General features: G+C 44.0%; 1 protein-coding gene across 5 annotated transcripts in view; it reads left to right on the top strand.

Annotated features, from left to right (window-relative positions):
- The window catches only part of ptprea (protein tyrosine phosphatase receptor type Ea), a 54,565-nt gene that overhangs the window by 21,407 nt on the left and 9,886 nt on the right, over positions 1-23,272 (top strand). For 2 of the 5 annotated variants that reach the window (XM_086196129.1, XM_086196130.1), the window contains 6 exons: positions 3,055-3,330; positions 19,974-20,051; positions 20,593-20,689; positions 21,098-21,171; positions 21,741-21,785; positions 22,646-22,782. In XM_086196129.1, coding sequence (XP_086052255.1) covers positions 19,979-20,051; positions 20,593-20,689; positions 21,098-21,171; positions 21,741-21,785; positions 22,646-22,782 — 426 coding nt within the window. In that variant the 5' untranslated portion in view covers positions 3,055-3,330; positions 19,974-19,978. Of the gene's footprint in view, positions 1-3,054; positions 3,331-19,973; positions 20,052-20,592; positions 20,690-20,843; positions 20,991-21,097; positions 21,172-21,740; positions 21,786-22,645; positions 22,783-23,272 lie in introns of those variants that run through there. The other 3 variants (XM_086196131.1, XM_086196132.1, XM_086196133.1) reach the window with 3 other exon arrangements.

A 23,272-nucleotide genomic window follows, 5' to 3' on the forward strand; every position in this document is an offset into this window, starting at 1 on the left:
TCAGCCATCGCTGTGACCTCACCTCCATCCCGCACTTGTGAATGTGAGGGCGCAGGGGAAAAAACATTAGGATGCTTCATCGTGCACAAAGCCATAATTCTTGATTGTAAGATGTGACTTCTGATACATGGTAGGCTTTTAAACAACCACAAAAAAAAGAGGAGAAGGAAAAAAAACAACTGTTGAAGAGATTCATGAATAGATGAATGTGGAAAACAGTGTTAACAAGGTTGCGGCCGTATTTAGGTAACATTCAACAGATTTGAGTGCTTTTTGATTTCAGAAAGGCACACAACACTGAGGCGTACAACCACGGAGGCTTAGGAAAGACAAATATTGCAAAAAAGTGACATTTGGGGGGGCCTAAAAAGAAACATGTTTTGCAGGAATGTATCTTTTTCCTGCCAAGACCTGAGACGCAGACCCTGTTTGTGGGGCTCTTGAACCGTTCTGGGACACGTTGTTCTTGGAAGTCACGCTCAGCGGCAGGTCACAGCGGTCCTCTGCAAACATGGTGTTGTGCTGGACTGATGCAGGTGTCTGATGGCGACTTTAGATGGTGGGTGAAATGACATCAGTGTGTGTCTGTGTGTGTGTGTGTGTGTGTGTGCGCACGCGTGCAAAGTTGCCCTCAAAGCTTATCTCTATAAATGGATTTGTTGGGGCACTCACAGATCTTGGTTTGATGCGCTAATCTGATTGATCGCAACCCTGGAGTGATGCAGGATTCAAACTCTGTGTGCGTGTGTGTGTGTGTGTGTTTGTGTAGACGTAGGCATATGCTTTCTTAAGTGCGTGCTGACTCACACACACTTGTCCATGGCTCTTTGAGCCGGTATTTCTCACCTTGGTTCGATGTATTTCCAGCTGGTTCGGACTCTTTTCAGTGCAGTAACGTCTGTATGTGATTTTTGTTTGAAGTGTTTTTAACTCTGCAGCTGTAAATCCAGCACCTGCAGTCCACATGTTCTTCTTACACAACTCCGTTTTTATGACAATTCCAAATTTACTTCTATAAACAGATAGTTGCTAAGATCACGCAGATGGCTAGAGATGATTTATCTTTCTTTTTTTTTGCGTTTTTTTGCAGATGTTATCAGGATAGCAAATCCAAGGTTATGGTTACCCTCACAAGGGCTCAGACAGGGCAAACGCCCACTTCCCAGCACGCCAGGTGGTGCATATCATCTGTCAATTTCGCTGATCAACCCCTGTTTGGTTCAAAACAAATAACACTCAGGTTGAGATCTATTTGATGTTGTAATTGATCCAGAAATGTTCCTGTTTCTAACGTGTACAGCATTAGCGACTGGCCACGCTTCCAAATGACTCAACTTGAGAAGCGAGCAAGTGTCCAGCTGTTGCATGCGAGGCGAGGTCGAGGCGTGCACTCGCGAGGAGGCTTTTCTTCTTGTGGATCTGCTCTGAGGAGAAAGGCTTCCTCACGATGATGGTTTTCCACTCCAGGTTATTGTTCCGTGCGCTCATACAGAATTTCCTGCATATGTCTGGTTTTTATGCGCACCGGCATAAATGCCACTGACGACACGGCTCTCCAGATGCCCTCTAGTAAATGTTATTTACGTTTCCTCCGCTGCTGTTTTAACTGTAAAAGATAAATAAGGCAACGTGTTTCTTAATAATTCAAACTGGCGCGCGCACACACACACACACACACACAGATAACGCACACAGGTCTGCATTTGGACGATTTCATGTGATGCAGTGTTGTCAAGCATGTTGCTAAGCCTCCGATTGCGTTACAGCAAGATTCCTAAATTATTCAGTAGTTTGCTTGATTCCACACTGTCAGGCCCCCTATTATTTATTAATAATCTATAAGGTGATTTGTGATTTGAAACTCTCTCCCGCAGTGATTCCCAGTACCGTGAACGGCAAATCTATGATGATCTTCTTCTATACTGTCCATCTATTCTGTCCTCTGAGCACAGATTCACTGGCTTGCTCCATTATTTGGCTGTCATGGAAATCGAGCATGACAACTCATTTTCCACAGTGTCACATAGAGCAAATGTTGACCACCGGCATGTTTTTCATTGAGCTCTAGCGGGGAAAGAGGTGGAAAAAGGGAGGGCTATAGGAGATTTGTCCATTCATTTTTCCTTACAGCCAGAAAAAGAGAAACAAGAGAATAACACCCCCCCACACACACACACACACACACACACAGACCACCCCTCACCCCCGCACCACCTCCCATGTGCTAGGCTAGACGGGAACGTTGTCATAGCAACCACTCTGCATGCTTCCTGCGGCTGACAGGTGAAAACCTTGCATCTCCTAAGCGTCCGTTTGCGAGAGCTAAGAAAGGAAGGATTGGAAATGGTGTCATTTTGTCAGGGATTTCAATCGGCTCAGGTTCTGTTAGCAGATGGGAAAAAAACACACACACACACACACACATACACACAGGTTCTCACATCAAAACATTTCTTCTTTGGCTGCTCAGCATTTCCAGGTACATAAATTGCCCACACAGCTACACACACACGTACACACACACACTCCCCTCTTTTCAGGCTTCCCAAGGGAAAGAACAAGGATTATTTATTAGATGGCACAGATCTCGACTATGCACCCATGTTTTGTTACACAAACAGACTTCCTGGATCAAAATAAATGCGTTGAGATGGAAAGAAGCTTTATGTAAAAAAAAAAGATTACATATCTGGGATGATGTGCACATTTTCACTGTTGGTAGTTTAGCACTGGGGAAACTGTTAGCCTGAATACAGTGCAACATGCCCTAGAGGTTAGCATCTGCTAACTTGCTTCCTTGACACTCTGTTACCACAAAGATGGACTTGCTGAACCCTCAGAACTAATTTAAATATCTTAATCGCTGTGGTTACAATGTGTAACCACGTCTTGCCTCGAAGCTGAATCACTACGTATCAAGGGAGCCCATCAAGTGTGCATATTTGCTGCTCCTGCATGCTGCGGGGGGTTCTTATCACGTCACAGCTTCATCACCCACCTCCTGTCATCCTCGTCGTCCAACATCTGTCCTTCTGCCTCTCTATTCATCTACAGGTGGTGAGATGTCCTCTTAAGGTGGGCGGAGCTCCATTACAACAGCGAGCGAACCGCTGGAAGTGAAGCGCAGAGATCTGGCTGGATCTGGTGATCATTTCTATTGTCTGGGCCGCGATAGAGCGTGAAGGTCACTCCCCCGCCTCCAGCACCTGTCCAACCCCATGCTGACAACCACGAAGACGACAACAATGTGACCACTGGATTCGGTCTGAACCATGTGACCTGCGATTATGGATCAGAGAGTCAGCATACATTGAATCAGCACTCACCCAGGTAATTTTGCTCAATGAAAGTAACACGCAACTTGTGTGTGTGTGTGTGTGTGTGTGTGTGTGTGTGTGTGTGTGTGTGTGTGTGTGTTATGATCGGTATCAGCAGTCTTTTTTTTTTTTCAAACACACGTTATCATTTATTGAAATCAGCAAGAAGTATTTGGGAGAGAAGTGCATTTGATGGCATTAAACAGAGGGTTGCTAACACTTCCCATCCACTACTATTCATTGTGCTAAGCTAACTAGCCTGTCTCTGTTGGTCTCAGCTCCCTGCTGCACGCACAGAGGAGAGCGGGGTAGCTTTATTCAAGTCCAGCTTTGGAAAGAATGGATAAAAGAAGTATTTCTCCTGAAAAAAGTTTGGCGCGGTTCTTAAGATACATGTTGAGTGAGTATCAGTTCCCGAAATTTATCGTGTATGAGTTTTTCTTGACTGTTTGGAGGAGTTCATTTGGACACACAACAACCAGACCACCCCCCCCCCCCCCCCCATGCGTTTTGAGGACAGCAGACACTTTCTTAGTCTTGAGGATTGCAGGTTTTAGCTGGTCTCCTGTGTCAGCTGAAGAAAAAATAAATAAATAAAAGAGACAGAAGTAGGAAGACAGGAAGACAGAAATAGGAAGTGACATATTGATGTTCTACTGTAATTGAAATGCTGTGCATGCAGATGATTATTCCGAACCAGCAGTGTTGATTAGAACGTTAGATTTGTGTTTTGACTGTGCTGGCTGGTTGATTCTTGTCCCAGTTTGTCCTGTCTGCTGTGAACTGAGGGGCTGTGTTAGATGGTCTGCTTCTATTTGTATATATGTTATCTGGAGATTAATTTTAATGTTATTACACTTAATACTCTAATGCACTAATAGGCGTTTTTCTGGATTGATGTCATGATTAGAGGTTGTGTAACTGTAAAAGCCTCCTTAACCACATGCTCCTGACTTTTCCTGCATTTGAATTCACCTTCATTGTTCAGCAGTTGAAATATTTCAGTCCCCACTGGGTCGTTTCATGACTTTTGGAGGTGTGTGACCCTGATAAAGCGAGGACAAAGGGAACCTACTGTAGATTGGGGATGGAAAACAACTCTGGGGGGAAGGAAAGAGAAAGGAGACTATCCGTGTGCATGTTTGTGTTTAAATGTGTGGCTTGGTCATTGTCTTTGCAATCCTGTCTGCATGTATCTTATCCAGAGGTTTTTGTTCAGAGTGTGTGGCAGTCTTGCTCCCATTTCCCTTCTGGAGCAGAACGCTACAGGAAGGCAGGCTGGTTGGCTGCGAGGGAAAGGAAACAGTCTGTATCAAACGGCAGATGGAGGACAGCATGTGCTTACACTGCAGAAACACACACACACACACACACACACATACTTGCAAGCGCGCACACGTGTAGTTCTTTACACACAAGAAACTACGTTCAAATACAGTTGCTTTTATTAGGAAAGTGACCCAGATTGCTCATGTCAGCCGTGGAGAATCTGAAGGTTTTCTTGTGGAAGGAGAAAGGCAGGGGACACCTTGAATGTTTTTTTTTATGATTAATCACAAGGGCATGTTCTCTTGCTGAGAGGTTGTTTTTTTTTTTAATTTTGTCCTCTCTACCTTTGAATTTTCTTCCGCAATTGTATTCATCCTTCTCCCCAGTGCTGCAGTCCTGATTAACTCCTTCAAATGCCCTTTACAACTTGTTTTTCCACTTGGGTTTGATTCATGGAAGACGTGAGAACCTGTCAGGTGAGTTTGTGGGTGTCGGGTACGTCTCCCCTCGCCCTTCGTCCTGAGTCTCTACTTTTCTGGTGGCCTCTAACGCCTCCATGCTCACCCAGCATGCTGCTGGTCTCGCGGAGCTTTTTGTCTGAGTGGCGTGTGAGGAGCGAATGTTGAACTTCCATTTTCGTAGAGGGTAGTGAGTAAAGAGGCCTTAACTCATTTACTCTTCTTATAGAGTGTGTGTGTGTGTGTGTGTGTGTGTGTGTGTGTGTGGTTCTCATTTGTGTGGCATGCTTAGTAAGGCTCCCCACGGTGCCTCGCTGATTGACTCATATTCTTATAGAAATTCACACTGAACAACAGCGTTGCATAATCTTAATTTACAAAGTGCTGCTTAGAATGTGCTTTCCAGGGGCCGTGATCCTGCAAAAGAGGCTTGTGAAAAATGGGATTTGGGGAACATAATTACAGCGCTTTTGTAACCAGTCTGGTTTGACACAACTCTGCATGGTGTGAGTGGATGATGATGAACGAGACGAGGCCGAAGCGCAGCCTTGCCAATTTGGGGGATTTTATTCTCGCAGAGGCTAAAACACAATAATGTCAGTAAAACAACGTCCCCCCCTGACTGGCTGTGTGACGACGCATGCTGCTAAATGTACAACATTCAGTCTATTTAATCAACAATATCTCATCCTGTTTACAAGGCCGCAATTACAAAATCCCTCGATAAGCCCCGCCCACCAGAGGCAGTCTTTTCAACTCCATGGAAAGCCATTAAAACCTGAACAGTTGCATACATAGAAATGTGGAGCGCGCAGACACAAGCAAAAAAAAAAAAAAAAAAAAGAATTGCAAAACCATGTGCGCAGAGTGAACTGCGTGGCAGTTTGTTACGACAACTTGCGTTCACCTCATTTGAACATACTGTTACCTGTCTGGGGCTGCCTGGCGCCTGCAGGACTCCCAGCTGACTCAGAAAAGTAGTGCACATTAATAACACATGCATCAACGAATTCTAATCACCTGAAAAAAATATAACTTTACATCCTGAATCTTGACTTTGCTGTGACGATACCAGCTGTTTGGGTTGGGTTTTTTTTTTTTTTGTACTCTCTTGCAAACCTGTTGTTGCCAGTGTGTGATAAGCAAGCATAGAGGGCCTGTTTTTTAGAAAGATGAAGTGAGATAGTGTGGTTTGCTATGGCAACCTGAAGTGTTCAACAATAAAGTCTTGCATCCCTGGCAGACTGTCTGGGGAGACTGTGTGAAGCACTGGAGGACACAGTCCTCATATTCCTTTTTAAAGACTCACAGGAGGGTTTTATAGTCTGTGTGTAGCGAGCAGACAGGTCGGCTCTATCTCTGCAGAGCAGCAGAGGCAGCCTCCTCATCCTCACAGCGTGGGACGTTCACTCATCCCTTCTGGTCACACATCTCTCTCCCTCTCTCTCTCTCTCTCTCAGTTCCTCCTCCTCTCTTTTCCTCCCTCTGAATCAAGTGTCTTTTTGTTCTAACACAGCGGCGCTTATCACTTCTTTCTCCACCGCTGCCCTCCCCGTCCTCTCCATCCTCCTCTCGGGGAAAGAAAAGATGTTTTCGGTGGACTGATCTTGTCTGTCTGTCTGTCGTTCGGATTCTGAAGGACTGTGCTTGTCTCTGTCTCTCGGTAAATAGGGGTTCCAAAACAAAAAGAAAAGGTGTCCTATGAGCGCGATTTGTTGCAGCATCGGTGCTACAAGCAGAGAAAGCTTTCCGGATTGTCGTCATCACAGGCGCCGCTGACACTAGAGTTTGTTTAAATTTGTTTGAGAGAAGCGGGTGTCTTGACATTACATTAAAATGATCCACAGATTCTCCCGGGTGTCAGCGTGGTGGGTTGTATCACTCTCTCTTTAAAAAAAAAAAAAAAAAAATCAGGCTCCCAGATGGCATCTGAGTCAGCTGTTATGATTCTGCGTTGGAACACATTCGTTAATTTAATTCTTTTTTTATTGTCCATTAAACATTCTAAAAGGACCTCTGACAAATTTACGAGCGGTTAAAGAGCTGATTTACCAATAATGTGTCCACGATTAATCATCTACTGGTTCATTGTTTCAGATTTATATTTGATGTCTACGCTGAATGTGTGAAACTCCAGAGGTTTAGAATCAGATTGTGGTCACGCTCCTGAATGAATCTTGGCTGCGCCGCTGCATCGATTTCTGACACTGACCGTGGGAACAACTAGATAAATCACAGCCAAAGATCAGAATTGATTACTTTCAAGGGACAACCCAATATTAAGAGTCTTTTCCTCATCGTCACTGAGACTCTGTCATAATCAGGTGGTAGTAACATATTTCATGGACCTCAGGCAGGCTGGCTAGGTAGCTAAAACCCATGGTTGCTCGCATCTGTTGTCAGAAAGTCTCTTAAAGGTCATTTTACACTGAAAGATTCACGACGAAATGATACAGTGGCGTAGTCCCGCAGTGGTGTTGTGGATATTGGGTGTAAACATAGCAGGTAAGGAGTCAGAGAGGGAGGTTCACCATGACACTAGCAACTTAACGCGCCAATCCCGTCTATCGTCAAGTTCTCGTTGCAAGCTCCCATTCCAGTGGGGGAGCGTGTTCTGTACCAGGACCCTGGCCCGCCTGAATGGAACCTTGGGCACTGTTAATGTTATAAATTGTACCAAAAAGGCCAAAGTGTCGCCCTGCAGTTTTTAGATCTCCTCAGGAACGACTTTGTGAGTTTGCATTTTGAGATTATTTCTGTTAAATTACCAGTTTTCAAAGCTGTACTTGTTTTAGTCCCTGTTGTCTAAATCCTTAAATCACGACACTCAGTTTAACAAATGAGCTGATTTTTTTTTTTTTAATTGTACTTATTTGTGGAATGCAGATCTAACGTGTATTTCAGTCTGTAACAAGGACTCTACAAGTGTTCGGCCTGGTACAAGAGCAGGAAATGTCCTCTCAGCGCCATGACGGTGTTGCCAATCCCCTCCTCTCCTTCTCACTCTCGTCTCTCTCACTAATACCTGTTCATGGCAGAGTGCCTCTAATCACAGAGTGCCGGGTGATAATAAGAAGTGTCACAACGGCACTTTTGTAATTTCCAGCCCAGCTGCTATGCATGATGTGTGCTGTTGATGGCTCTGATTCCAGGCATTATCCAGCTCGATTCCCGCGTATTGCAGTTCCTTTGAATAATTAAAATAGGAGAGGAGGTAAATCCCTGAAGTGTCAGGATGGGAGAAAGACGGATGCCTGAGTGCTCATCGCTGTCGGGGCAGGAGGTGGGTAGGTGCTTGGGAGACATGATAAGACCCTCCCCAGGAGATCATCCCACACACACACACACACACACACACACACACACACACACACACACACACACACACACAGATGTGTTATGGATGATGGTCTACAGGTAGAATGATTTCTGGCACAGGAACAGACCCTAGCACATGCCCTTCCAACGGTGGGGGTAGTGGTGGGGGGGGGGGGGGCACTGCTTTGTGGATTTGTGTCCCTTCTGTGTGTATTTCATGCCAAGCGGCACAGTGTCAATGAGGCGCTGTAGCTCTGCATGCCAATTGTTAGCAGATTCCGTGCAGAAATGCTTGCATTGTAATGTGTTTGTGCAGGGGGTGTAAATCTGTGGATCAGAAATGATTAGAAGACCTACAGGATCCTTGGAAAGACATAAACTGTGACTGTGTGTGTGTGTGTGTGTGTGTGTGTGTGTGTGTGTGTGTGACGCACTAAAACACACACACACACACACACACACAGCCGAGTGAACACATGACACTCAAACAAGTCAACCAACTGTAAGCTCCAGTGTGCTGTTTGCCCGTGCAAGCCACAAACCGGAGTAAATATTTACATCTAATTACAGTCTTGCTTTCTCATGCCTCACCAGAGAGTGGCTTCAAAATTCCACCAAGACAAATGCTAATTGAGAGTGGCTCTTACATTTTTAGTTATGGCTGGAATGTTTTTAAGAGGATTATCAATAATCACTTCTCATCTGTGTTATTTTTTTTAACTAATATACAGCAGCTAAAAGCTGTAATGGCAGTGCATTCAAGGTCAGAAGCAGGAGCTGCCATATTTCTAGTCAACAGGATATTATGACCTGAATCTGGCAACCAACCACAAATTCTTTTTTCTTTAAAAAAAAAAAAATTTATTCTAATCCTGGCAGCGGCTTACACGGTGTTGTTTTTGTACTGCAATTTAGGAAGTGTTTCTCTCCTTCATGGGAACACGTGTCAGGGAGCACATTTGCATTTTTTCTCACACATTCAGCTCAGATCTCTGGTGGAAGATGCAGCTCAGTCTGGTTGACGTGGAGGAGGCTGACACTGCAGAGCGGAGCCAGTAAGCAGGTCTCCAAGGTCATTACGGCTACCCCAGCGTCTGGGCCCCTGGGAGGGAGGAAGGAATTGATTAATGACAATACTAGGGAGCGCAGGACAGGGAGGAAACCAGATTGGCAAGAGAGCAGTGGTGCAGAGTAGAATTGCTGCTGTGCAATGTTACACAATGTGAGATACTGCAGAGTGCAAGTATGACACAGTACTACAACTCCTCCTGGTGATTGTAGCGATACTGAGTGAGAAGGATTTTCAGTTGTCTGCTCCTCATCTGTGCGTCAGGGCCAAACTGAACCCCCGCCAAAGTGTCCAGACCTGATGTTAACCTGTGCTGAGTGGGGGCGCGAACCGATACGGGGTCACTGGTTAAAATCGACCTTTTACATGGTTGGACGTTCAGACTCGGTTGGTTGTGTCTGAGGGTGGGAATCAGGTTGCTTTCCCTGCGTCTAGTCTGCAGGAAATGAAAATATTACGAATAAGGAATGGAAAACAGTTTAGACTGTCTTTGGAAGGTGAACTTGATGTTTTGGGATGGGATCTTCAGCAAAATAAACCCTGTAGCTTAAGTGAAAAAAAGTAGTTTTTTTTTTTTTAATTGTTTTTCTTAAAATATCTTCTTTTTTTTTTTTTTACAACATTTTTTGGTGACTTTTGATACCGTCATCATCACGATGGGGAGTTTCACCAGTGGGCTGTAGCTCAATATTGCCTACATTGTAAATTAATCTTACCACAGAGTAGAATTCACCCAACGCATAACCCACATGGTTCCTCATTCAGCTGTTAACTCAAGACAAAAGTCTGGATTGAGTGTTTTTGTTTATTTGTTTGAGGATGGGGGGGGGGGGGGGGGCAACGCTGACTAACTCAGCATCCCACAGCTGCCCTGTTGGTGGTGGCTGCTGGTGTGGTTACCATGGGAACAAACCTGTAAAGAGCAGTAGCACTGCACAAACATAAAAACATTTGTTCACCGTTTACAGTGAATCGTCCTTAAGGGAGTGGTGGAAGAAAAATTCATTAAAAGAGAATTTTCATTAAAAGGTACTAAAGCACAGTGCGCGAGTCAGCGACGCGTCGTTATTCTGGAAATTTTAGAACTTCATCTACACAAGAGAGACGGCACAAAGGGATTAGAAAGGAGCAACGCCGAGCACCTTGTCCAACGAGGTTGCATTGCGTGGGAGGTAATCGTTGTTGTTAGCAGATGGACCGCAGCGGTTTCATTTTCAGTGAAGACTGTGAATGCAGTTCACCAAGCTGCGGTTTACACACCGCACCTCCCCAAAGGCAGAACGCAGACAGACACGGTGATATGAAAGCAAACCACTCATACAGGAAATGTGAGCCTCCTGCAGTGTTCTGGTCAACTCTGACTAATTCAAGAGAGAGATACCCAAACACAATAAAACGAAGTACACGACTGCACCGCACCGATAACCTCGTCCGTGTCTCGCTCTATAAATAACGCGATCTTGGTTGCATGTCACGCTGTGGTGGCACCACAGTGAACAGCCAGCCAACAATCAAGAAGTCACTGTGACATTTTAGAATGGGGCTTTCATAAGAGTGAGAGAAGTGAACCAAGAGGACTGGTGGGGAGGCCTCTCGTGGCAGTGGTGTTACGATCCCTGCTGTTCCTGTTTTTAGTGTTAAATTAAGTGTGAGTTTGGCTTATCAGTGAAATCACTTATAGGTTTGCTAAAAACAAACAGTGCAATTACATATATCTGCATAATAATAATAATAATGATTTCATTTTGTTAACATAAAAGAAAACGTCTTGATGAGGTGACTCGTTTAAATGTGGCCATCTTTTGTGTTTTATAGGTTTTAGAGCTCTGATGGAAAAAAATCAATATAAGTTGTTTTTTTTAAAAATATCTTTGTCATACAACAATTTGCTTTTTGCACATAAAGCAAATAGCAACTGGCGGATTAATCATTTACATTATTCCTGTCTGCATTTAGTAGGAATTTCATTAGTGTCACGGAATATACACATTTGCTCTGAAGAGTTTGACGTGAGCAGATGGCGTGTAGATATTTAGCTAGACATAGCGGAACTAGCTCTTGCTAGCTATAACGCAACATTTTTATGCTAGGCCTTTGGTATTTATGCTGAAGGCTAGCTCTCAGTTCGTTTTTTTCATTCACTTCACATGAGCCCTTTATATCTAAATAGGAAAGGTCCGCCATGTTGCGTCTGCGACAGCCTAAAAGGGACAAAAGACTTTTGTGTTTTACACACTTCTTTGCTGTTTCAATTTTACATTTATTTCAGCTGCGCCCTCTGTAAACAAGCATGTAATAGAAGTGTTCCATTTGCTTTCAAGTACTCACTAGAGGGTCTTGCGACCTCACAAAGATGTTTTTTTTTTCCTCCTGCATTATGCCTTTTTGACTCCAGAAGGCAGAAAGCGCCAACCACAGATGTTTAGCTTGAAGCTAATGGCTACTTACAGCTAACAACAACAGCAAAAGTGTCCAAAACCATTCATTCACAAGCTCTCATGTGCTTTGTCCAGTATAATCCACATCTTCATTCTCTAACTGTGTGCTCAGTTATCCATCAACACTTTTGCTAAAAAGCTAACTATAACCCTTCATGCCGGTTTATGTAGCGCCGTACTGGAAGTATTGTTTACTTAAAAGGCAGGGTGAGGAGCTAGCTTCAGACAACAAATACCAATGGAGCAGGTATTGAAACTGTATTTCCCTTGTATTATTTTGGGCAATGTGTGATTGTTGAACCATGAGGGAACTTGTGAGAAATTGGCAGGATTTCAGAGAGTGCAGTGTTCTCTGTTTTTAAGACATAGCTACAGGGAGACACTGCACCCCATAGTTACCTTGAAAGAGCTTTCAGACAGTTGTGGTTGACAGGAATGAATCTGAGAGGGGAAAGGAAAGAGGTCTTGCTGCTTTTATTAACAACAGCTGGTGCCACCCCGGTCACATTAAACTGTTGCCGTGGCGCTACATTCATACTGCAAACCCACTAAGCTCTTGTTTACATTGCCTCTGCATTAAACTGTAAACCGTGCATGGTGTAATCCACTCTGTTACAGCGGGATATCAAACTCTCCACCACACCACTTTCTTCTTAAATCATGTAAGACCAGACAGTTATTGCCTCCTTCTTAACTGTTCAGCAGTTGTGGTTGTAATTTCCCTGCAGGGATCAATAACTTTCCTCTGATAGTGAATTAGTGTTTTCCTGCTGGTGTTTGAGAACTCCAATTTTGTTGAAGGTTTTTTTTGGGGGGGGGGGGTATGCAAATATGCAAATTAGCCAGCAGGCTGCTGCTGTTTCTCTCAGGGGTCAAGCAAGGTATTGCGATATGAAACTTCACCACTAGATGTCACAAGACCCCACACACTGTCATCAAGTTTCAAGGACAGATTCATGAAGGAAAACAGGTTTTTTGTTGTTTTTTTTTTTAAGAGTGAAACAAGGATATTTATAATATGAAGTCTTTTTTGTTGTTGTTGTCTTGGTAAGGAACAAAAAGATTGCTGTCATGTTGTGACCACAACAACATGAACATGCACAAAAGGCTTTAAGTTTCTGGTTGTTTTTCCCTCCAGATTCCAGCTTGAAGGTTTCAGATATAAAAATCCTTGTGGCTTAAAGGGTAAACAGTTGGGTAGCTTTTGGCTGTGAGGACACAATGTACCTACTGCTAGCTCACCCTGTCAAATACCCCCTACACCCACTACCCATTTTCCGAATTCCCCAGCTGATGTATCTGAAGAGACAGAGAGACTCTGTGCCTGGAGAAACCACGTTCAGTGGAACTGACAGTGCTCTGTCCACAGGAAGACACAGTGCCAGGGAACATTGCGTTTCCTGTCAAAGGCAAAGACAGCCAATTTCTCTGTCTTATCGTCTAATTGGTACAAGCTTGTCCTCTCTGATGGTTTGGTTTCTAGGGCTAATTAGTGAGACAATAGCGAGGAGCTGCATGGGGTGTCATTATGGCACTTTAGAGCTTTTTTTTTTTTTAAGCCGTACTGAAAGAATGACAGAAGGGAAGCAAACCACAAGAAAAACAAGTCCATAGTGAAGGATATAGCTCATCCATCACCGCTAAATGCTGTCAGGAAAACACTTTTGTTTTTTTCTGTCATATTCCCAGAATGATTTTTAGAGCAGGGTGAAAGACGCAAAGCAGATAGCCTGCTTGAATCCTCTGTTGCCTGTGTGTAATGTGACATGCTAATATATATGTGTGTGCGTGTGCGTGTGTGTGCCCCCACATGTTTGTTTGCCTGCTGCAAGCTATGCAGGCAGTGCGAGGTGGCAGGTTGTAATCAGAGGAGACGGAGCTGTGACTCACTCTGTGCATACCAGGTGTTAGAAGTGCCTGTCAGCATAGGATCAGGCATTTAGCGGCCATATAAGTATTGTTATGCACACTGCATAGGTGGGAACTGAGCTTATATGATTACAAATACTTGAATATGAACACATATGAATACGACACATTCGTGAAGGTGCAAAGGAAGTGCTGCAGGCTACTGTGTTGCCTTCCAACACAGGGGCTGCTACTTTGCCTCCTGCTTAGTTTAGCGTACATTGGGCCTCCTGCTTGCTCCACTAGCGGTTTGTCCGGCTCCTGAACATGGAGGGGTTCTGTAAAAACCTCTTGATGTCAGGTTAAAAGATGCGGCAGGCGATTCCACGTGTGGGAAGAATGTCCGAGGAACAGTCAGCGGATTGACGATGTGCAATTTGAAGAAAACGCGAGCAAAAGGCACAAAATGGTGATTGTTTTTTTTAAACTTATTCATGCAAAACCTCATTAAACATCCTCATTAAACATTCTCCGATGTTTAAGGTGACCGTTACAATTTGTGGTATTCTGAAAGATCATGTTGATGAGGTTAGATTGATTTTATTGTCCGAAGGAAATTGTCTGAGACACAGAGCGTGTCTGCTGTAAAAAGAACAGCGTGTTTTAATTCCTTCTGAGCGAAATAATAGTGGAATTTGAAGAAGTTTGTCAGGCATTCAGCACACTTACAGAATAGTGTGCGTTCTACTTTATATAGACATATTTGCTTGTCTTCTTAAAACAAAATCAGAACATGAGCACATGAAAATGCTAAAATCTGATTGCTTGGAATCTTAAATTGTTTATAAATTGGTGTCCTTTCTCATATCAGTCATGGCGGTGAACATGTTTATATTGTTACATCCACGCAGGAGTCATTTCCTGTGGGTCACAGCAGTAAAGTAGACCAGTTAGCAGGACCCTCCATGTGAGCTTATAACACATCTTGATCCCCCAGACTCCGTTCCACCAATTGGTGCTTTTTTTCTGTAGTTATAAGTCGTTAAGCAGCGCTGCTGTCCAACATGAACGCCCTGAGATGTGTGAAAATGTAAAGATGTAACATGATTAGTTTTCAGACAGCAGTGAGTGGACTTCATGTTGTTCATCGCTGCTGGCAGGCTCTTGTTCTTATTCCTCCAATGAGACAGAGCCGCGGCTGTTTTACCTCTGAAGCTAATATCTTAAGTTCATTCTGTGAAATGATTCTACTTTCAAACCTTCAGAGAATTCAAATGCCAAATGCATGCAATGTAAAACGATGCTGAAAATCTCAAATAACATCGTGTTCATGTGCATAATGCAAAACGGCAGCTTCGGGGGGGTATGAGGTCCAGACCTCAGCGGGGGACGCTCACCCAGACACTGACGCACCATGAGAAAGCACTAACTCCACGCCTGGGTAATTCATGATGCATCTACACCATAACTGTCTGTCTGGGTGTCCGGGACAATACCCTTCCCCAAAGCTACTTCCAAATGTCTCCCGCTGGAAAATAAGGACGAACTTCCCCCGAGCTGACTTCTCCCATGACCTATTTTCATTATGGCTCATGGCTGGTGACAAGCTGCTGAGTGCTAAATGGAGAGAGGACAATACACAGGCGAGAGCACACTCACAATGTGATGGTAGCTGTTTGCCCAGAGACTGACCTGAGCTAAACGATGACTAATGCTAATAGTCTAATTTGAGACTTGTGGTTCGGTCTGTTAGTGCTGAGTGAGGAGAAAGAAGGAGATGAGATGCTCAGGGGAATAAGAGGCCGTTTTATTAATAGTTTTATGAGGGACATTCCCCACGAAGATGGAAGAAAGGAAGTCGCTCAGAGGGGGATGTAACCTCGGAGAAACAGAAGAGGTCAGGCTGGAGACGGCACAGTGATGAGATGTGAAAAGCTGGAGAATGCGGTCCCTCAGGAGCAGCTGAACCGTGCAGGGGTTGAGATCTTCAGAAAGATGGAAGCGGGAGCCTGGAAGTGCAGGATGATTACAAGAAGCAGCAACCTTTTGCCATTAGGCACAGCCTGAGGGCTCGCTCTTAGCTGGGTGTCTCTGTTGTGTCATTACACGCGAACAAGCATACACAGCACACATCAAATTCAACGTAGCTGGTGTTGTGGAAAGTCCCAAAAGGCGCCGTGAGTGTATCTCCACATCACAAAAACAACCCTTCAGATTCACACACTGTACCAACTGTTCAATATCCTCCCCCTCTTCCAGGCTTTTGACATTTGCAGGGAGAGCTTTAAAGGTGGTGGTGGTGGTGGGGGGGGGGGGGGTAGAAGATGAAGGAGAAGTGCAGGAGGGGAGATGGCCCCCTCCTCTCGTCTCTCATTAGAATTCTCTCATCAGTCTTCCCCACGGAGAAGAGGCTTGACATGTCAGGGTTTATTAATCGCTCCAGGAAATATTATTGACCTGGACCTTCTGCTCCCCCTCTCCCTGCTGCAGTCTCTGCTCTGCCGCTTCCACATTCCTCCGGTGTCCTGCCTGGACACATTACAGGACACTGCGGCACAGCGTGGAGGCTTCGATACACAGTGTCTTCATTGACTATGCATTTGGCCTGGGTTTTCTTCTCACTGCAGCTGCACCACACACACACACACACACACACACACACACACACACACACACACACACACACGCACACACGCACACACACACCTGCAGCCTTGAGGTGATAAAGCACACTCAGCTTCACAAGCAGCTTCTCTTTTGGCACACTTTGCCCGAAAACCTGTGAAAGCCATCCTGAATGCTTGAACACAAGGATCGATTGGAGGCAGCCCTTAATAGTCCTCCCTCTGTAGTCGTCTCTCAGGGGAAGAGAGCCAGTCGCTCCTGCAGCCCGATGCACAAACGACTCACCGCTACAAATCTGTGCGTGCAAAATAACAAACAAATATGCACATTCTTTTAGTCAAGACTTATAAATCTCAATCACTGTGAAATATGTTTGCATTTGCACAAGCGTGAACTGCTATAAATGGATGTTGACACGCCCCTAATTAGCTTATTTCCATACAAATAACCGTTGCTCTTCATCATTCTGTTGACACAAAAAGGAACAACAACAACAACAACAACAAAAAAACACACAATTTCAGGCAACAAAGACTGCAGAGGTTAAATGGCAATCAAAATGAAATACAAATATCAGGTGAAATGAGTTTTGAGTAACAAAAAAAAAAAAGAAAAGAAATGATGTGATTCCATCAGTGCTCATGAATCAAGTAGGCGAGCCACAGGTGGAGGAGAAAAAATGGGTGATCTTCGATTCATGCAGGGTCCTTCAACGACGCCGGAGCCGCGGCTCCTGTTTCAAACACAGGTCATGCACAGGTCTGCCAATTTGTAGTCCTCACAACGATTGTTAATTAGTCGCATATCAGTCTTTAATCATGTGACACAGTGCAACAAATATATTCCATGTGAAACAGCTAAATAAACCTGCACGATGAAAGTGGGTATCATAAAAAAAACAAACATTGAAATGGTAATGTTAGAGTAGTGGCGTTGCATAGATTATTATAAATATTTGTATTTCTTTTTTTGCCACTCACTAGTCAGTTATTCATGCGATTTTTCCACACATAGATTTCTATATTGCACTTTGTATGATATTTTTTAAAATAATTTTTAAACCGATCCGGAATGGAACGGATAACCATGACCGGAATATTCGAAAACAACTACACGAGGAAGTTTTTCTCCGTTAGGTTTCAAGAAGCAGCTCAAAACCTATTTTGCTTGATCTACATTTTATTAAGGTTTTTTTGTTTGGTTCTGGTTTTCTTGTATATTGATCTGTTTATACACAGACACACACACACACACACACACTACCGATCAAAAGTTTGGACACACCTTCTCATTGTAGATTCCCACTGAAGGCATCAAAATTATGAATGAGCACTTATGGAATTATGTAGTGAACAAAAAAAACGTGAAATAACTCAAAAGATGTTTTATGTTTTAGATTCTTCAAAATAGCCACTCTTTGCTTTGGTTACTGCTGGTCTTCCAGCAGTGCTGAAGGAGCTCCCAGAGATGCTGAGCACCTGTTGGCCCTTTTGCCTTCACTCTGCGGTCCATCTCAGCCCAAAGCATCTGGATTGGGTCCAGGTCAGGTGACCGTGGAGGCCAGGTCACCTGGTGCAGCCCTCCATCACTCTCCTTCTCGGTCAAACAGCCCTCTCACAGCCTGGAGGTGTGTTTGGGGTTGTTGTCCTGTTGAAAAAGAAATGACAGTCCAACTAAACACAAACCTGATGGGATGGTGTGTCGCTGCATGACGCTGTGGTGGCCATGCTGGTTCAGTGTGCCTTCAGTCTTGAATAAATCCCCACCAGTGTCACCAGCAAAGCACCCCCCCCCACACACACGTCACACCTCCTCCTCCAGGCTTCACGGTGCCTGCCACGTATGTAGAGACCGTCCATTCACCTTTTCTGTGTCACACAAAGACACAGCAAACCAAAGATCTCAAATTTGGACTCACCAGACCGAAGCCCAGATTTCCACTGGTCTGATGTCCGTTCCTGGTGTGTCTTGGACCAAATAAATCTCCTCTGCTTGTTGCTTTTCCTCGGTAGTTGTTTCTTAGCAGGTGTTTGACCATCAAGGCCTGATTGGCGCCGTCTCCTCTGAACAGTTGGTGCAGAGACGTGTCTGCTCCCAGAACTCTGTGTGGCGTTTATCTGGGCTCTAGTCTGAGGTGCTGTTAACTTGTGATTTCTGGGGCTGGTGGCTGGGATGAACTCATCCTCAGCAGCAGAGGAGACTCTTGGTCTTTCTTTCCTGGGGGGTCCTCATGAGAGCCAGTTTCATTGTAGCTTGATGGTCTTTGTGACTGCACTTGGGGACACATTCAAAGTTTTAGCAATTTTCCAGACTGACTGACTTTCAGTTCTTAAAGTAATGATGGCCTGTGGTGTCTCCGTACTGAGCTGATTGGTTCCTGCCATCATATGAATTCTACCAGTTGTCAAACCGGGCTGTCAGCTGTGAACCAACCTGACCTCTGCACAACACAGCTGGCGGCCCCAACCCCATTAAGAAGGCAAGAAATTCCACAAATGAACCTGAGAAGGCGAACCTGAGAGGTGAAAACCATTTCAGGTGATGACATCATCGAGGGAAGGCCAAGGGTTTGGAGCGCTGGCAACAAAGCAGAGGGAGGCTGCTTTGAGGAATCAAAAATACAAAACATATTTTGAGTTATTTAACATTTTTTTTCTTTGCTGCATAATTCCATATATCTTGCTTCATATATTTGATGTCTTCAGGATGTATCGACGATGTGGAAAGTTGTAAAAATAAAGAAAAATCATTGAATGAGAAGGAGTATCCAAAATGTTGGCTGGTAGCGTACATTATTCAATTATTCATCTTTTTATGGATGGCCTTTGACTCTTATTAATATCTGTTTTAAAGTGTTTTTTTCTTGCAAAGCACTTTCCACTGCATTTTACTGAATGAACGATGCTACAGAAAGAAAACTTATTATTATCCTTATTATTATTCAGCTAGCAGCCAAAAACCTAGGACACACATGTTGCACACATGTGTGCACATAGGGTTTATGCATCTGGCCCCTGAATGCTGTCTCCAGTTCAGCACAGGGTCAGAGTGTGTGTGGGTGTGTGTGCGTGTGTGGGTGTGAAGATCTTACCCCATATGATCTAATACACAATCGTAGCTAGATCAGTGTCTGTGGGAATATTGTATGTGTGATTGTGTGTGTTGTGATTTCAAGTGTAGCATGCTAACACCTTTCTCATGCTACATCCCGGATATCGCACACATTTTCCAGCACACACGGCAGCTGCTACCCCGTATTTTCTCAGCTGATACACACTGGTGAAGCATATGCCATTGGGGTGGTTGTTGTTGTTTTTTTCTCAATGAAAGCCTGATATCCTGTCATGCATTCTTTCAAACATTGGTCTATTGTGCCTCCATGTGGACATGTGAGGTATTACTAATGAATGACCAGGATATGAGTGTGTTGTTCCATTGTGACTCCATGAACTTGATGGGCGCATTCCTGAAACCAGTAGCCATGAATGAAGAAATAAGCTTTAGATCGCTCAATAGCTTTTGTGTCCCTTGAATGGTGATGTTATCCAGCGGCCATGTTCTCATGAATCTTCACTTTGCAAACATGTCTGGGACTAAATTTAATATCCGTCTTCATTTTGTTTGTCTGCAGTCACAATGGTCCCTCTTCTTTTTTTGGTGGCAACCACAACAACATCTAATTCAACCAGCAATGGCAACCATACACAAGGTAAGAACAAGAACAATGCACTTCAACATGTGAGGCTGAGTATTTGCAAACCGCAGTCATCACTTTACACCGCCGTATGATTATTAGGTATATTCTGCTGTGCATGCATCTGCGTGATAATAGCCCCTTTTTACAGCCGTGCTATTACCGGATCACAATGAACCCCGGCTGCCCTCGCCAGTCGTTTACGGCTTATTGTGTCTCTCTCTCAACGCAGTAGTGTGGAGTGCGGTGGCGCTTCCAGACCCACCAGTTGAATAAAATGAGCTGATATTTATCTCTGCATACAAAATACTGCTGAAGCCAGTTATTAAATCAGGCATCTCCCTCAGGTTCCTACTAGTTTTTCCTCTCGCTAGACTCTAGGGTGTCATGATTTGATGTGGGACATGGACGGCTCTATGGGACTGATTTTGTTTTGGAAGTTCATGTTGTTTAATGGCATGAATGCTTGGAAACATGCGCATGTATGGTCGGCCTTGCTCCGTCTTCCTGTGTTTTTTGACCCTGACCCCTGGTTTTGCCTGTGCTTTCTCCTCAGAGGGGTTTACATCCCCCAACCACCACATCCTCCCCACCGTGCTGGTCCTGTCCCTGCTGGTGCTCATCGTCGCGCTGCTAGCCTGGTACTTCCTCAGGTAAAAAACAAAAAAACAAACAACTCACTCACCCCTCCAGACTTCGCAGACTGGCTGCTTGCCAGACACTGAGGCAAAGCTCCGGGTGACAAAACACTTCCTCCTTTAGTCATTGAGGCGGAGCCCGGTTAGGAAGTGCTGCTAGTTGACTCCCTCTCTTACTTGTCTAAGTGAAACCAGAACAGGCACTGACAGTGGACCCACTCAGACTGCAGAAGGGAGTTAAATCTTGTGTAATATTTGGAGTAGACTTTCTAAGACATCAGCTAATGAGAAAGAATAGCTTCTCAAGCTTAAGATGGTATGATGGATATTTCTATATGTTGTCCTTAGCTACATTTGTGCTTTTTAGGGCAAATTTGTTTGCATGATCTCATGTTGTGTATTTTTCTTTTCCCCCTTTTGCAGGTTAAAAAACCAGAGAAAAGCAGTTGTCACAACAGTTGACAAGAAGATACCAAATGGCATCCTGGAGGAACAAGGTAACGTTGTTGCGAATAATACTACACTACGCTAGGATGCTGAAAAGAAAAGTAAAGAGGCAGCAGCACCAGACAAAGAAAACAAAAGACTGACACCGAAGTCAAATAAGAAGCAGCTCCGTTTTTAAAAAAAATATATTTGCTGGTTTCCTCACCTCTGCGTTGTGGTTTTGTCTGACTTCCTGTGAGCTATGTGACGAACACAACAGTTATCATCTTAATTTTTTGAGAGCTTCTTTTGAACCCTGCGCTCAGTATAAAGCACGTGAGACGCAGATGTCACGGTAGCTGCCGCTGAGGCGCCGTTATTGTCATCAGAAGATGATCTGTGTGGTGTAAAACTACCAAGACTGTGAGATACGGCTTGGAAAAACACACACGCACACACGTGCAAATGCTGCAGTTTCAAAAAGCCTCCGAACGAAAGAGTGACAGTTCTTTTACCCGCTGTGTTATTGCACTTGAATGGAAATGAGTTCATGGTCTTTTTGTTTAAAAAAAACAAAACAAAAAAAGAATCTAATTTGTGTGAGTGTGCTGTATGTAATTTAATATGTGTTGTGTTTTAGAGTTTGGATACAGCACTGAGTCGTTATGCACCACTTTACCACCAGGTCAGCTCCACTCGGTGGCGGAATCAGGAACACCTTACTAACCTCCTCTATCAGAACCTGTTAACCTGCCTATTTTTTTTCCCCCAATTTCGAGTGCTAACTGAATGCGTAGCGCAGTGTTTATGAGACGTTTCCCTTCTAAAACGCTACGTATGTCTGCTGGACAGTCGGGGGCTTCTCATCGGGGGCTTTTCGTTCTCTAACACCTGTTGATATTTGGTGATAATCGAAAACTCCTGTTGTGGATTTACGTGGTGTTGTGTGCCACCAAGTTCACGGTGTAATCATTTTGATGAGAATGTTGAACTAGCTTCATGTCCTGATGTCCTGTTTTTGTTAAAAAAAAAAAACAAAACAAAAGAAAAACTTTTTTAACTTCATTTTTTTTCTGAACTATTTAATTCACATATTTCTTCAAATCTTGTCCAAGAGTCAATGAAAAGTTGGGTCTCATATAGTGGCCAGGGGCGTGGATTAAGGATTACAAAAACAACAAAACGAGAACAGAAACGATGTGAGAGAGGGCCGACTGTAGGAGAGAGGGAAAAATAAGTGTACCCCACTCATGCTACACTTTTTTGGGGAGATGGTGTAAAAAAAAAAAAAAAAAACAGGAGAAAAGCAGAAGTTTCATAATAAAATCCAAGCAGATTCACTTCAAACTGAGGGAATTAGGAATAAAGATCTGTCTCCAATAGAAGGTCCGGCCCTGGCCCCTATATGAGGAAATGCAGCTCCACAAGAGCCATTGTATTTCTGTGAAACACTAACTTAATCTGAATCCGTAATCTACTTGAAAACACTTCCTTCATGACTCCTTCAATCAGAGATAATAAACCCGCTGAATAATCTCCCTGCAGAGCAACAGACGGTGGTCCTTCTGGCCAGATCCCCTTCAGCCTGTAAGACCTACTTCCCCCTCCCAGTGGACCACCTCGAGGAGGAGTACAGGCTCCGTTCAGCTGATGATGGCAAGCTCTTCAGGGAAGAGTACAATGTAAGTCTCACGCCTTTTTCTTTTTCTTTTCTTTTTTTTTTTCCTGCTCCTGGAGGTTAAACAAGTGGCCCAGAGGCTATCGGGCATCTGGGTTAAAAGTGCAGAGTCCTTGTGGTGCACACACTCTGTAATTTGTCGGGTAATGCAAATTTGGTTCAAGTGAACTCTGTGGGTAGTTTCTGTCTCCACAAAGTACATCCTTTGTAAGTTAAAGTGATACTTCACCAATAAAATGTGCTTTGCCTCTCACTGCAAGGAAAAGATGCTTCTTTTGCTCCTGTGTTATTATTTTGTAACTTCAGAAGGCAAAAAAAAAAAAAAGAGCCAGCCATGTATATTTAGCATGAAGCTCATGATAACCGATGGTAGCTAAAGCATCAAAACAACTCTTAAAAACTACCCAAAAGTGCCAAACTCTCAAGCTAATTGCCCAGTATCCATGTCTTCTTCCAGCCGAATGCCCAGTAAACACTTAGAATTGAGCTAAAAA

Source organism: Aulostomus chinensis, chromosome 23 (genome assembly GCF_037954235.1).
Source record: "Aulostomus chinensis isolate RoL2024-O1b breed Wild chromosome 23, RoL_Achi_v1.0, whole genome shotgun sequence".
Taxonomy (NCBI): Eukaryota; Metazoa; Chordata; class Actinopteri; order Syngnathiformes; family Aulostomidae; genus Aulostomus; species Aulostomus chinensis.